The sequence below is a fragment of the Temnothorax nylanderi genome, unplaced genomic scaffold (genome assembly GCF_030848795.1).
Source record: "Temnothorax nylanderi isolate EJ_2023f unplaced genomic scaffold, tnyl_v1.0 TNYL_tig0060_pilon, whole genome shotgun sequence".
NCBI classification, from domain to species: Eukaryota; Metazoa; Arthropoda; class Insecta; order Hymenoptera; family Formicidae; genus Temnothorax; species Temnothorax nylanderi.
This window is the reverse complement of record NW_027249122.1, coordinates 334,874-348,795: the sequence shown is the minus strand read 5'-3', so window position 1 is coordinate 348,795 and position 13,922 is coordinate 334,874. Positions and strand designations below refer to the sequence as shown.

Below are 13,922 nucleotides of genomic sequence, written 5' to 3'. Positions count from 1 at the left end.
CAATATCGGCCTAGCACCCCACAGCGAGATAAGGGGTTGGCGGGGATGAGAGCGGTGGTGTCGTCGACCGGGCCTCCCTTCCTCTCCTGTAGTCGCATCCCTCTGGTATCATCGCGACGCCCCCCGCGACGCTGGACAGGAATAAACGGAGATTTAAATACGCAGGAGCGGATGCTGGATGAGGATCGAAACGATACGGTTACCAATTGACTGAGAGCCTTCGCTATATCGAATATCTTGATTTCTGAATTTTTTATCTGTTCTGAGCTTTTCTCCACTCATGTTAAATATTTGATATTCGACCTGACGCAATTACAAGTCCGTTCTTCTTTAACGGCGCAGCCACATTTTCTAACAGTTTCCTTGCTCTTCGTGATATCCCGCACACCGCGACAACACGGTGCACATTTATCCTTCTTGATATCCTCTGGTTTTTTTCGCTGGCGTTCATTGGCGCTAACATAGCGGATCCTTGCAGCTTCTCCGCTGCCATCGCCATTCTTAGGAGAGCACACGCATTTTATCTGTCGTCTATCTGAAGCGGAAGCGACCCTCTTACATAGATACACAGGACTATCATTGACACCCTTGAAAAGATAGGGTTCCTTGTTGTGAGGAAGCTGAAATTGCGTGACAATCTTCTTGCCGAAACACGAGGCGCGAATGAAGACCGTGACTTCGCCTACGTGTTGCCCTGTCGCTGTGGTAATTTTAAAAGCGTTCTTCATCGTTTTGTACGGATTACTGCGCTGAGAGACGTGCATGCTCAGCAGGGAGTTCACGAGGTCGTGAAGTTGGATCTGGTGAGTGCCTACATCAAAGAATATATCTTTATAACATTTAGGTGAAATTCTAATCTCTCGATTAAAATCTGATAACAATGTTGAAGAAAAATAATAAAATAAAGCAGGCAAAAATTCACAGACCGATTAGCATCACGTCCGGCAAAACTCCTGGCGGTAGTTCCTTGTAAACGGACATTGTTATAGGGAAGTTGCACAATGGTTTCTCTAGGACATTGTCTGGAAGAGCAAATAAGCAGGACTTGCCCTTTTTGAAGACTTGCGATCTATTGTGGATACAGGCACAAGATTCTGTTGGTGTTTCTTGATAGATATTGATAGGGGGCAAGTTCAATATCTATAATGATTATTATAATAATATTAGCGAATTAATAAATGGATTAATAAGTACGGAGTTCAACTTTTACTTGAAACGAGACGCATGTTTTGGCCGGCAATATTTCATCATAGATCGCCCGTATTGCAGGAATATTGACTGTATCAACTAATAATTCTATCAAAATCAGTTGTGCTCCTTCCATTAGTTTCTCTTTCCGTTATATATTTCTATGTAAATTAATTAAGAGATTGCGGTTAATGTAATATATATTTATATTCCTTTATTTATTTTTATTTTATATGTTTACTTATTTCTTTAATGAAAAATCAATAACTTCGTCATTAATAGATCATACTTTAGCAATTTTTATTTACTTATTGTTTATATCACTTTAATTAATTTTGAATGTTATTGACGATAAAAAATTTTAGGTTGACAATTATACAAATTATACTGAAGTAAATTACGAATTTGAACTTAAAAGCTAAGTTCTCGATATTAAGAGAATATAACGTCCGAAACAATTTATTTGACTTTGATTTACCTGATCTTGTATAATTCATCTATATAATTGATATTTCTTTTTATTATACTTACTGCAATATTTAGTACAAAGAAATGCGGTTTAATACAATTAAATAAATACATGTTTATTGCACAACAGTTGTATAAAAATCAAAAATTAACAATAGGAAAAATATCGCAAAATAAATCAGAATGAATTAGACTTATTAGAACTTGACTCTCGGATAAAGAACTTGAATAATGAAGCGCGTCACTTTTTCTTCTTAATCTTCTTCTTAATCTTATCCTTCAGCTTCAGCGGTTCTTCATCATGTCCTTCTGTCTGCACATCCCTGGTTTCGTATCTAATCGGGGGCCTTCTTTCAGGTCCTTTCGGGGTCTTCATCTCTAGCTGAATGTCAGATTTCTCGCCAACGCCGACGAGACCTTTCTTACCGATTCTCAGAACAAAAATATCGTGGTCGGGATCAGATGGATCGCCTGATTTCGTTGCGGCGGACTCCGCAGCAACTGTTACCGTAGGTTTCTTCTTGGCAATGCCGTCACCGTTGTCAAAGAGACCGGATACCTTGAGGACTACCGGCTTGCCGCAAGGCTGAGATGGACTACACTGGACAGAGCCCTTAGATGGCTGAAAAATCAGAACTGAGTTTAGATGCCTAATCGAGAAATTATTTCTTTCTCAAGTACGTACTTTATCCTTTAATTTCCTTTCAATCATCGTATCGTCCTCTTTCTTTCTTATTTTCTCAACCCTCTCTTCGACAGCTGCTAATTTCCCACATGGTATACAAGGATATTTCTCTGGTATACACACGGGACAAGTTATCGACCTTTGAAGATCCTCGCTGGAATCCTTGAATATATCAATGGTGTGAGAGTCCACTTCGCGACACTTGTACAACAAGATCCGATCGGCCTCTCCAGTGCCGAAAACGAATCTCGAGGGATCCTGCGCGATCGGTGCGTCAAATTCTGTGACAATCATCTGTCCGAGGCCGGAGATTCTTACGAAGATGTCCAGATTTCCCGACAAGTTGCCATTGTAAGTCAACGGCACTTGACCGTCAAATTCTTTGGATGTCGTGACACTATTTTTCCAGTCTTGCATCATTTCTATTCGCAAAGCCGCGTACTGACCGGACAAGTCCAACTCGCCAGTACCTACTAGGACATCCGGCTTGATGGCATCCGGCATTTGCTTCTTCACCGTGATTTTCAGGATCATTTTTATCGTACGATTCATAGCCGCCTCGGAATCAATGGTGAATAGCACTGATTTCCCAACGTTGAAGATTTCGACTTCGTTAACGATGCCCACCTGCGGTTGGAAAAGAGGGTCCACCGGAGTCACCATTAGATCGTTCTCGTCCACGAAGTCGAGGAATCGAAAGTGAACGCTGGTAGGTACGAAAAACATCTGGTTCAGGTTGGCCAGGCGGTCGCCTGACGCCTGTTTCACGTACAACTCCAACAAGAGCAGATAGTGCTCTTTGCATACCCGCGCAGGGGCTTGCTCGTTGCTGTTATACACGTGCGTTTTGTTCTTTCCAGTTAACATGATTGATTAAAATTTTTTTAAATGATACTACATAAACAGGTTACTCTTGTTGAATGATTGTTTATTTAATTGCGATTTGACAGCATGACGAATTTTTCCGTTAATTGAACAATCTGTGAAATTAAATAATACAATGCGTGGAAATTTACTGGATATAAATTTTAAACATCGAACTTTTTTGGAAAAGTTCGTGATCGAGAGATTGTCGGCAGTGCTGACAGCTGCGTTTGCCTAAGTTCAAGTTTCAAATATGTCCTTTAAGTCAAATGATCGATAGGGGAATGAACAAGAAAATAAGTACATTAATTTACGACACACATGCCGATCTAATTAACAATTTATTACTGCTTACTGCGCCAGATAATAGCCGTTCGCGACCTTAGAAGAATTATGCAACGCTAGTGAAGTTAGAAGTAAACTTTTTATGGGTTACGTTTGTATATTTTTAAAGCTCGAGTGTGTTTCTTCGTTTTGAAAAAATTCCACTTTTAATTAAAAAATTAGATTCCATTTAAATTCTTGGAAAACTGAAATCTTTACAGATTTTTAATTTCTTAGATTTTTAAATCCGATTTCTCAGAGATGTCTTGAATTTTAAACGCTGCCACATCTGCAGGCCATGTCGTCTCCAATTACAAGCAATAAGATTGTTCTTAATAAATATGTAGAACAGAATACGATAGAGTATATAACAATAGAGTTAATTGTAAGTTGTACGTGGCTCTTACGATACGGTAGCGAAACTGTCGCATGCTCTATTATCGTATTACCGGTATAATATCCCGGATATTTAATTTCAGACATAGTTGGCGTTCTCACGCAAAACCGCCAATTTGTGGGTCACTTGACAGTCTTCGTCATACGATCGTTTATGCGCTCACCCGACTTTTTCGTGATCCTGTCTACGCTGTCTACCCGACCGATTGTTTGCACGATCAATGTTTGATTGGACGAAATTGCGGTCTCGCCATCGCCCTACTAAACGAGGACCAATTAATAGTTTAGACGGCTGTGAAGTTCAGCAGAGGTATACAGTTGGCCAAAAGATGCCTATCTCTCGACCTGAAATAATCGAAACGAGATCTCTTGGTCATGAATTTCTGATAAGCTGGCTCAGTTACAAAACGTTCTATTATATGAGTATAAAATTTTCCAGCGTAATTTTCCATCGAATGTGTACTTAAGAATGCTATACCTTTGCATCTAGATAAAAATGGTAAATATTAAGCGGATATCTTCAAGAAGAGCTGCATCTATTCGGCACCACACGCTCGTTCGTTCCGGACGGTCCATATATAAAGTATACGGACGTTTATTACATTTCTGGGATGCGATAGCGAAGAATCGCGTATCCCACGCGCTCGCGTTGCACGCATCGCACACGCGATAATGAATAACGCATGGCACACGTCGTAACGGATAGCCGCGCGTCACAGCGGCGAGCGTCGTGACATCGGCTCGCCGAATTTCATCATGCGCTGGGAGCATTTGAATCGAGGAGACGAGGAGTCAGCAGGCCACGTGCAGGGGCCAGACTTATTGTTAGACGCCTTCGCGCGCCCGCCATTTCTGGCGCGTCACACGATACGGATTTAGGTGAGGGACGATGTGGAAGCTGCAAGTTCACATATTTTTTTTTGTCTTTTATTCAAATCTCGTTTAGTTAGTTCCAGGATATTCAATGAGATAGCTCCGCTCTTTTTGACGATGAAATGAAGCGAAGAATACGTTTCCTGAAGGGTCAAGAATAGCGCAAGAGCGCACCGCGGTATCATGAGGATTATCTGCATTTTCGTAACGAAGGTTTTGGGGGAAACCCCGGAGTTTTGTGCAATTCATGATGAAGTTCGAAAGAGCGATCGGCGGGAATCGATAACGGCGGCCGAGCGACGACCTCTGCCACAAAGCCTCGGAAGATGGCGGCGGCGGCGGCGGCGAAGACGCGGTGGTGAAGGAGGCGGTGTGGCGGTGGAAAGTAGCCAAGTAATCAAGTCGCCACGGCAGTTGGCGGCGATCTTTCGAACGGTTCGTGGGTATCGCACGAGACCTGCGTGGGCACTACCGCATGAGAACGGCGCGCTCCGTAACTCGTGCCTACCGTCGGACAAGCCTTAGCTCAGGAATGAGGTAACCGCCGGCGACGGGCTCGATTCTTAGGCGTTCTCAACACGTAGAAACTATCACCGGCGAATAACTTGGCAGGTGAGCGTTCCGTTCCCTCGATCGATTCTTCGATTCCCGCTTCGTGGCAACGCTACAAGAATAACGAAAACCTTATTCTCCATTCATGATCCTCGGTCTTTCCCGTATCGATATTTTCGGATTGACTCATTCATGCGCACGAGATCTCGACTTCGAGGCCGAATATGAGAAATTCGTGGCATATGATTCAGAAACAAAAAGACGAAAAGCAAGTCACGTTACTATAAAAAAAGAAAAGATACGACAGTTGCGCGACGGATCTATATATATATATTTTTTTTTCCTTGCTCCGATTATATTTAATTTTGTTTTATGTATATATTTCTACTTTTTTTTAGTAGATATACGTACAGATATAGAATTGGAAAAATGTATTTAAAATGTAGTTATAAAAATTAACGATTTTCTTATATAAAATTTCTCATGCTTGTGTCCGCAAGTTTTTACAATATTGCAAATATTATAGTGTTATCATATATTTTTGCCAACGTCATTATTACTGCTGCAATGTTAAAATTAATTTTAACATTATCATTATTACGTAATGTTGTATACACAATTAATGAAACATATCACCTATTCGCTTATATCTCAAGTCGTTTCCCGATACTTGTCGCCAAAATGAGTCACACACGTACGAGTATTTCCTTGAACGTAGCAGCTGCTCGCGAAAGAAACCACATGGAGTAACCGCGACTTGTACGGCCATGACGTCTTTATCTTATATGCCAGTATGTTCGCATGATGTAACGGCGTGCCGATATTTCGGACGATCGCCGGTAGCCGCTCGCGAATACCTCTTCCCTTTTCCGCGGCGTCGCGGAAAAGGTGGCGTTATCGTTGTGCAAATTTAACGTAATAAGCTGACACAGGTGTGATTGGATGTGCCGGATGTGATGCGGGCGGAAAGAAAAGATAGTTCGGCTTTTGAGGCTTTTGAGATAGCGACTTTCTGGGGCCAGGTGGTAAACCAGTTTAGCGGTTCTCATGGTTGAAAGTCGCGGTTTCACGCTTCCACGAAGCGGATGATATCTTTATCATCGTTAGACTTTCTCGCTACCTCGAAATGTAAATCATTTCGGACCTGGCTGCGCTCAAATTCCTCGAATATTCATTCCAATATTTTGCAGTTGTCAGTATATACGTTAACACATTCTTTAACGTGTGAAATATCACGCCGGCGCGGCGACACGGACCACTGAGCAATGTTGACTGATTCGAAGACACACATGAAACAAATTGCTGATTTGCAACATCTGAAACGGCAAATTCAATACCGATATCACGTTTCTGCCGGGGAACACGAAAGCGCGCAGAGCCCGCCCGATTTCATTCTTCTCCAAGAAATTGAATTCTGTGTGACGCATTAAGTTCTCGCGTGTACCTTCGCGCGGCCCGTCTTTCGTCCTATAAATGTCATCAAGTCGACGTTCATCGAATATCGGATATATTTAGCGGCTCCCTGTACAGGTATATCTTTAGCATACTCCTAAGTATCTCATGTCGTCCAGATTTTACTCATCCTGAAATATTTTTCATGATTTCCTCAAACGTTCCGTAAGCACGAACTTTTATTTCGTTTCAATGTAAATACTGGCTAGTTTAAAGCGTTTCATTATATCTGTTCGTTGCGTTGGTATTACTTGTAAATACTTTGAGGACGATCAACGTACAGTGTATGTATACATAAGTTTACGCGGTTTCAGTACTGACCTGGTGTTGTATATATTCCACATAGATAACTCCGGCGATCGCCTTGTTTTTCTCCCCACTCGATTTGACGGTTTATGAAGAGTTTATCGTTGACCCGTTGGCGTGTGGTAAAATCGAAAGCTTTCAGTTATGGAGAACACAGCCCTTGGAGTGGTAACTTCTGATAAGGTAATAGATAGTTACCATGTCGACTTGTGCGTTTCCTCAACGATGTTATTTGCAATTTGATGCGGTTCTGCTGGATTATCAACCCAGTTCCTTATCGTGATACCGTGTGCTTATTCTTAGCCGCTTTCAAGTAGGAATTTATATTTGAACGAAGCATGTTTTTACGTCACGCGAAAAATGTCGCGAATACTTTGTCTATCTTGAGTCCCGACCGTAAAGCGCAATTATTCATACGCAATTATTTCAGTCATTAAAGTCATTTAATTGGTACGCGACCTCAAGTTTTTTTGTTTGTTTAGTTTTACAAAAACGGTTATCATATTTCTCGCGGCCGAACGACGCGGGATAGGATGCAGAAGCTTCTTTTACAGTCCTCTTGCAATTCTCTTACAACACTCTTGCAATTCTTTTGCAATCCCGAAAAACCCTCTCTCTTCTCTGCACGTCTAAAATTAATCTCCTTTTCAAAACTTGGCGACGACAAAATTAGCGCCACGTGCGATTAAATTTACTTGGTTTTACAGAAAATATATGCGACGTTTTTTTTCGCTGCCCAATTGTCTCGGAAAGAGGTCAGATCAGTTCTGATCACATTTTAGGCGCGAAATTAACCGCAATTAACAGGAAGTTAAGCTCTAGGTTTAATGACCGACCTAGCAATTGTCAAGCGGGTAAAGGAATCAACTAATGACAAGTCAATTGATCAAGCTTATTACGGCGACTTGGACAGCTTATATCTGATACAGTTATCTGCTCTCGTAACTCATCTTTTTCTTCACTAGGTCGCCCGCATAACAATGATCTCTTTTGATATCGCAATAAGATAAATTAATAAGACACGCGGTTGGTGTATGTCTAATCTCATTGTCAGGTCGGTCGCACGCTCTACACAACAGATACGATTAGATCGCGGACTTTGTCCTACAACCTGGAGCTTTCTATTCCGTTATGAGAGGCCAAGGATTCGTAAGGACTTTTTCAAGAACATCGATCTCTAATTATTTCGCCTGATTATCTCGTGAGTCTAAGTGCCATTTAATGTAAGAGGTTCCGTCACGGCCGATCGTGTTCGGATAATAACCGACAACAAACAGCGAGGATAGGTCATTGTCGATTACGGCATTCGGCAATGATATATGTATATATGTGCTCTCGGCAAGTATATACTCGATCACAAATTACCACTAAAGCAAATAGCAATAGCATTCATTTGCTCACATAAAGTCACATAGGAAGTTAACGGTCGTTTTTCTGTCTCGTTTGAAAATAGAGCGTTTGGAGGGTTGTCTTGCCGACGGTTAGTGAGTCGTTCCTGCCACTATTTTTACCCTCGATCTTAATATCCGACATTACTCGACAGAAACTGTTACCATGATGGTGTTTCACCAATTCTACCGTCGCTGATCAAGACTCAGCGAATGTGTTGCAGAGAGATGTGATTTCAACGTGAGGAACATCGTTAGTTCGCTCTAACGTACATAGGAAGTTTGCACTCTGTACTGCGAACTCTCGTCGCATTTCTTTTAGATTTTGTATGCTACATCATCTATTCATACGTTGTGAGCATGCGATTATAATTATATATATATCATTCTTGATATATCATCCAGACGTTTTAACTGCTAGATTAGCAAGAAGGCATAGAATAGAAACGACAATAAAGTATAATTAGAAAGAGAATGGTTTGCTTGTAGAAAAATCTCAAGAATATTCACGTAATTCAATTCTAAGAAAAATACTGTTATTCGGCAGATCTCAGATACGACACATTGAGAGAAATTCTGTTCTGCAGGAAATACCGAGCGTATAACTCCTTTGTTGCATCTGCCCTTTGCCTCTTCTAATAATTAAAGTGTCACAGATTATCGCGCTATCTATGCCCGCACATATGTGCGCGATTGTTTACTTTATCCAAGCAAGGCCGAGTTCACGAACCCGGAAGTGGCAAAAGCTAACGCTCTTTCTACATGTATAATACAATCTCGTTTAGCATGATTGAATTGCCCAACGCAAGTATCTAATCACATTTTAATCTGATCCTAAGTAAACGAAAAAGGCATCAAAATACAATTTTTTCGCGGAATTTAATCGCTACTTCAAATTCTCTTGCAATTTAATGTTTATGTAGCTTAATATAACTTTTTTAGTGTACATATAACTTTCCTATTTTTTTTTCTTAAATTGAAAATTATGACAATTACAATGGCGACAATAGCAAAAGTTTTTAGAATAACGGTAGTGAGTCAACAATGTCTTTTACGTCTGTACGATAAAGCACAGCGAATTGATATATTAGCCGGTGAAAACGCGGGACTGAAATATAGCATAACAATTTTGCATAACAAATTTGCACATCTATATTTACTTGTCAAATAATGTTACAAAGTGACAAATAATGTTACTGCCAACCAAGGCCTGGAGTTATCTTATGTGTGTTATTTCTCGCTTTTAAATCACAAAAGTTTCAAAGGTCGTGCTTCAGAAGATAAGAATTTACGTAACATAAAATGAGTCTGGACCTGTATATATAATTATCGGAGGAATTCTGTTTATCAATTTACCGAAACCTTAATATTTAAAAAATGTGCAATAACGTCAGTATAATGCAATATCAGAAAATAAATTGTATAAATAAAAGTTACGTGTTGCGATAATGTGCTCATAAATTTGCTGAATCCGTGCAAAATTTTCGCAAAGCGACGTAATCAAAATATTGATCGTTTCTCGTATGTATTTCAGGTGACCGATAATACATCAACAAACAAGTCTACAATGGTAAGCCTCGATTCGAGACACAGCTTTTATCTGTTTGCCTATATTTATAATTTATTCACATCTCTATTTGCGTCATAATTATCTTACGCAACTCATTCACGCTGATATCATCTCATGTCATTACAATAAACACATTGCTTTATAATCTCGCTTTTAACATAGACCGATGCAAGAGAGAAGCCGCCGACAGAGTTGGATACCTTCCTACCTCAAGATGGATCCAATCTCAAGGACGGCGTTCTATCCGTCAAGTAAGATTCCGATTGATTTCAATTGCAAATGTTAATTGACAGTGAAAAGAAATATAACTTATAATGCATAGGTATGCGGAATATAAGATACTAAAAACGCTTTGTATTGACTTATATTTCAGATATAAAGTACAAGTTGCGCCACGCGATGTCGAAGTCACATTGGGCGATGAAAAGAGTTTCGATCCCTTCGCGGAACGCAAAGTCGACAATCCGACAACGTGAGAATCAATATCTTCATCCTTTTAATAATAATCCTGTCATCCCGTGACGTAGATTTTATTTTAAAAAATGCATAAAATTTTCATTTTTATGCATTCTTTTCGCAGAGCGAATTCTGTCGTTGCACATCTGATAATATATTCGCGCAAAGAATAAATATACCATACAGTAATTACAAGTTATAAATAACCAAGATGGTATCATTAAGAGATATATATCATAATGGTATCATTTAATTAAAATAATAATTTTATCTCTCTCTCTTTCATAATGTAATAAAAGTCAAATAAATTAGACGTGATTAAAACATATGTTAGACATATGTAAATTCTTTCTATAAGTTTCTTTAAACTAGATATTATTTCATCTTTAACAATTTCGATAATATGAGTGGATTGCCACGAGCAACGGCTTGCGACGAGTTGTAACGCAATACGAGAAGCATTCGCATTTTTGTCATAGTTAATAATTTTTAATGATTCGGAGCGACACGATTAATGCATAAGCAACTGAACTATATGACGTTTTCAGGGATTGCGATACATTGACGCACTTACTAAAAGCTTCTCTTGGCACTGGAATACTGGCTATGCCCATAGCTTTTAAAAACGCCGGATTGCTGCTGGGTATCTTTGCCACGATACTCGTCGCATTCGTGTGTACACATTGCGCGTATATCCTGGTGAGTTTCATGAGATAAATGTTTAGCGTTTAGTCGTGTAGTTATCACTGCAGATAACCTTATAGTTTAATTTTTTGGTAAGATGGAACTGAACGTATAATATCCATTTCCAGGTCAAATGTGCGCACATGCTTTATCAAAAAACACGAAAGACGGAAATGGGATTTGCTGAAGTTGCCGAGACAGCTTTCAGCATCGGACCTCAATGGGCGAGGAAGTTCGCGAAACCTTCCAGGTTATTAAGTTTGTTTTTCGAAAAAATATAATTAACTCCTTTAGCAACGTTTTTAGCTAACGGGTAATTTTCTCTTTCGCTTACAGATATCTCATACAAATCAGTCTGTTTACCACATATTACGGCACCTGCAGCGTGTACGCAGTAATCGTGGCTGCTAATATCAAGCAGATAATCGAGCATTATCAAGAAGTTGACGCTGACGAATACAACATCCGGTTAATCACCGTTTACTTGTTGGTACCGCTGATACTTCTCAGCTGGATACCCGATTTGAAGTACCTCGCGCCAGTTTCGATGGTGGCGAATATCTTTATGGGAACAGGACTGGGAATAACATTTTACTACCTCGTTTGGGATTTGCCGCCATTGTCTTCAGTGCCTTTAGTAGCTACGATCGAGAACTTCCCACAGTTTTTCAGCATCACAATCTTTGCCATGGAGGCGATTGGCGTGGTGATGCCCCTCGAGAACAACATGAAGACGCCACAGCACTTTATGGGAATCTGTGGAGTTCTCAACAAGGGAATGTCCGGTGTTACGCTTGTATATATTTTCCTTGGGTTCCTCGGATATGCTAAGTACCAAGACGAGACATTGGGTAGCATCACTCTGAATCTACCGACGGAAGAAATGTAAGAGTTTAAGTTGACAAAATTGTAATTTGATTCATATAATAACATATATCCAATCTCATTTTCTATATTTTGATTGTTGATTATTTCACAGAGCGGCGCAAGTTGTGAAGATACTGATTTCCCTAGCCGTCTTTTGCACCTTCGGTTTACAATTCTACGTGTGCCTTGATATCGTGTGGAACGGAGTAAAACACCGTTTTGAAAAGAAACCGATTTTAGCCAATTATATCGTAAGGACGGTTCTAGTAACAGGAGCAGGTACATAACCAGAGAGATTTTGTTTTTCAAATATCTACAAATTGTTGATATACTATGGAATAACCATTCTCGTATTACAGTTCTCCTTGCTGTGGCAGTACCGACGATCGAACCGTTTATCGGCCTAATTGGTGCATTTTGTTTCTCCATTTTGGGCCTTCTCATTCCGGTCTTCATTGAGACCGTAACTTACTGGGACGTCGGCTTCGGACCAGGAAACTGGGTAGCCTTGAAGAATGTAATTATATGCGTGATAGGTTTGATGGCATTAATATTTGGATCACGCAGTGCTATAATGGATATAGTGAAATTGTACGCTCGATAGGATATTTTCCGTTTTTTTTTATCTAGTGCAAATATTTCAACGCATATGCAACGAATTTTTTTATCATGTCTTACAATTAGATCCGTCTTCGATATAGCTAGGTATTTTAGAACGAATCCAGCATGACAATAGGCTCACGGACAGATGTTATTGAATTTCTGGACAGAATTGATATATTTAAACTGTATATATTAGCTCAGATCTTCTGATATATTTCCTGACAGTAGAATCTTCTAAAAGCATCAAATATTTAGACCCACGTTAATCCTAATAGGATCTTTTTTTTTTTTCAAAGAATTAATTTATTTTTTATTCCTATTTATGTGAACAAAGAACATGGAAAATTATCAAACTTATAAAATGACGTACGGCTATATATTATATAGGACAGAAATTAAAAACAAATATAGATTTAGGAGCAATGGCAGTATTCATTTAACAGGAGAAAATGCAAAGTAATAAATGATCGTGATAATTCATTATCACGATCGTAATGTGCGAGTGTATCCTAAAGGATGCGTGAAGTTCCTGTAGGAAATAATTTCTATATTATTGGAATGTTATTATATTATTTAATTTCATACAAAAGTTCCGTATTTAAATAAAATTATAATTTAAAAAGTTTCAAGCGCTAACAATAAGTCATCAACCTATGGAAATGCTTTTCACAATCTTTGACAGAAACATATTTCGATAAAAAAGTATATCAAGCGTATTTTTTTGTTAAATTCGCTCAAACGTGCAATATAATACGGTATCAATTTATATGTTAATGTTTGATGTTGCAAAAATATACAAAAAAACATAGTAAAATATATTTTCGTGAAAAAAAAGCTATTGAAGGATTTGGAACCGCATTCCGATAAAAAGTGCAGAGTTGCATGAAACGGATGCGTGTTATTTGTATGGAAAAAATGTTGCTCAAGCAAAGTGCTTCACGCAGTCTTCCCACATTGCATTTAAAATTAACATCATAATATACCTTTCTGATATATATAGGAAACACGTATATATATACACCCTGTTCCTCTTTTTTACGAGTGGACAAACGTTTGTATCAATATAAACGAAAGTTGTACTATTTGTAACAGAGTTTGTAACACATGGCACTGGCTGGAGTTACGTAAAATATAAATAATTTTACATTTTGTAAAGACAGTTTTGTTCCTCAGATCATCTTCCATTGTTTATCTCGCATAGAACATCAATGCTGTTGCCATGATGCAATTACTTTTTATTATCGTG

At 39.1% G+C, this 13,922-nt stretch overlaps 3 protein-coding genes across 8 annotated transcripts; 1 reads left to right on the top strand and 2 right to left on the bottom strand.

Annotated features, from left to right (window-relative positions):
- Window positions 1–6: 6 nt before the first annotated feature.
- LOC139773315 (uncharacterized) lies at window positions 7–1,609 on the bottom strand. Of its 2 annotated transcripts, none has more exons than XR_011718319.1 (3): window positions 927–1,173; window positions 204–811; window positions 7–131 (listed from the first exon to the last, which is right to left on the bottom strand). XR_011718319.1 is itself a non-coding variant. In XM_071707704.1 (3 exons), the coding sequence occupies exons 1-3, from the start codon at window positions 1,322–1,324 to the stop codon at window positions 279–281; spliced, it is 861 nt and encodes a 286-aa protein (XP_071563805.1). In that variant the 5' UTR covers window positions 1,325–1,609; the 3' UTR covers window positions 161–278. The 2 variants fall into 2 exon arrangements, 1 of the variants encoding a protein (XP_071563805.1); XM_071707704.1 differs by lacking the exon at window positions 7–131 and adding an exon at window positions 1,211–1,609 and having other exon boundaries at window positions 161–811; window positions 927–1,140.
- Window positions 1,610–1,746: 137 nt separating this feature from the next.
- Window positions 1,747–4,732, bottom strand: LOC139773310 (uncharacterized). 3 transcript variants are annotated; one of them, XM_071707696.1, is made up of 4 exons: window positions 4,404–4,732; window positions 4,090–4,270; window positions 2,342–3,047; window positions 1,747–2,278 (listed from the first exon to the last, which is right to left on the bottom strand). In XM_071707696.1, the coding sequence occupies exons 3-4, from the start codon at window positions 3,002–3,004 to the stop codon at window positions 1,898–1,900; spliced, it is 1,044 nt and encodes a 347-aa protein (XP_071563797.1). In that variant the 5' UTR covers window positions 3,005–3,047; window positions 4,090–4,270; window positions 4,404–4,732; the 3' UTR covers window positions 1,747–1,897. The 3 variants fall into 3 exon arrangements, with proteins under 3 accessions (XP_071563797.1, XP_071563796.1, XP_071563795.1); XM_071707695.1 differs by lacking the exon at window positions 4,404–4,732 and having other exon boundaries at window positions 2,342–3,170; window positions 4,090–4,213; XM_071707694.1 differs by lacking the exons at window positions 4,090–4,270; window positions 4,404–4,732 and having other exon boundaries at window positions 2,342–4,029.
- Window positions 4,733–5,271: 539 nt separating this feature from the next.
- Window positions 5,272–13,831, top strand: Path (solute carrier family 36 member pathetic). 3 transcript variants are annotated; one of them, XM_071707683.1, is made up of 9 exons: window positions 5,272–5,410; window positions 10,031–10,066; window positions 10,229–10,317; window positions 10,440–10,538; window positions 11,071–11,221; window positions 11,335–11,456; window positions 11,543–12,091; window positions 12,186–12,352; window positions 12,433–13,831. In XM_071707683.1, the coding sequence occupies exons 2-9, from the start codon at window positions 10,064–10,066 to the stop codon at window positions 12,675–12,677; spliced, it is 1,425 nt and encodes a 474-aa protein (XP_071563784.1). In that variant the 5' UTR covers window positions 5,272–5,410; window positions 10,031–10,063; the 3' UTR covers window positions 12,678–13,831. The 3 variants fall into 3 exon arrangements, with proteins under 3 accessions (XP_071563784.1, XP_071563785.1, XP_071563783.1); XM_071707684.1 differs by lacking the exon at window positions 5,272–5,410 and adding an exon at window positions 6,743–6,880; XM_071707682.1 differs by lacking the exon at window positions 5,272–5,410 and adding an exon at window positions 7,155–7,291.
- The last annotated feature ends 91 nt before the right edge of the window (window positions 13,832–13,922 follow it).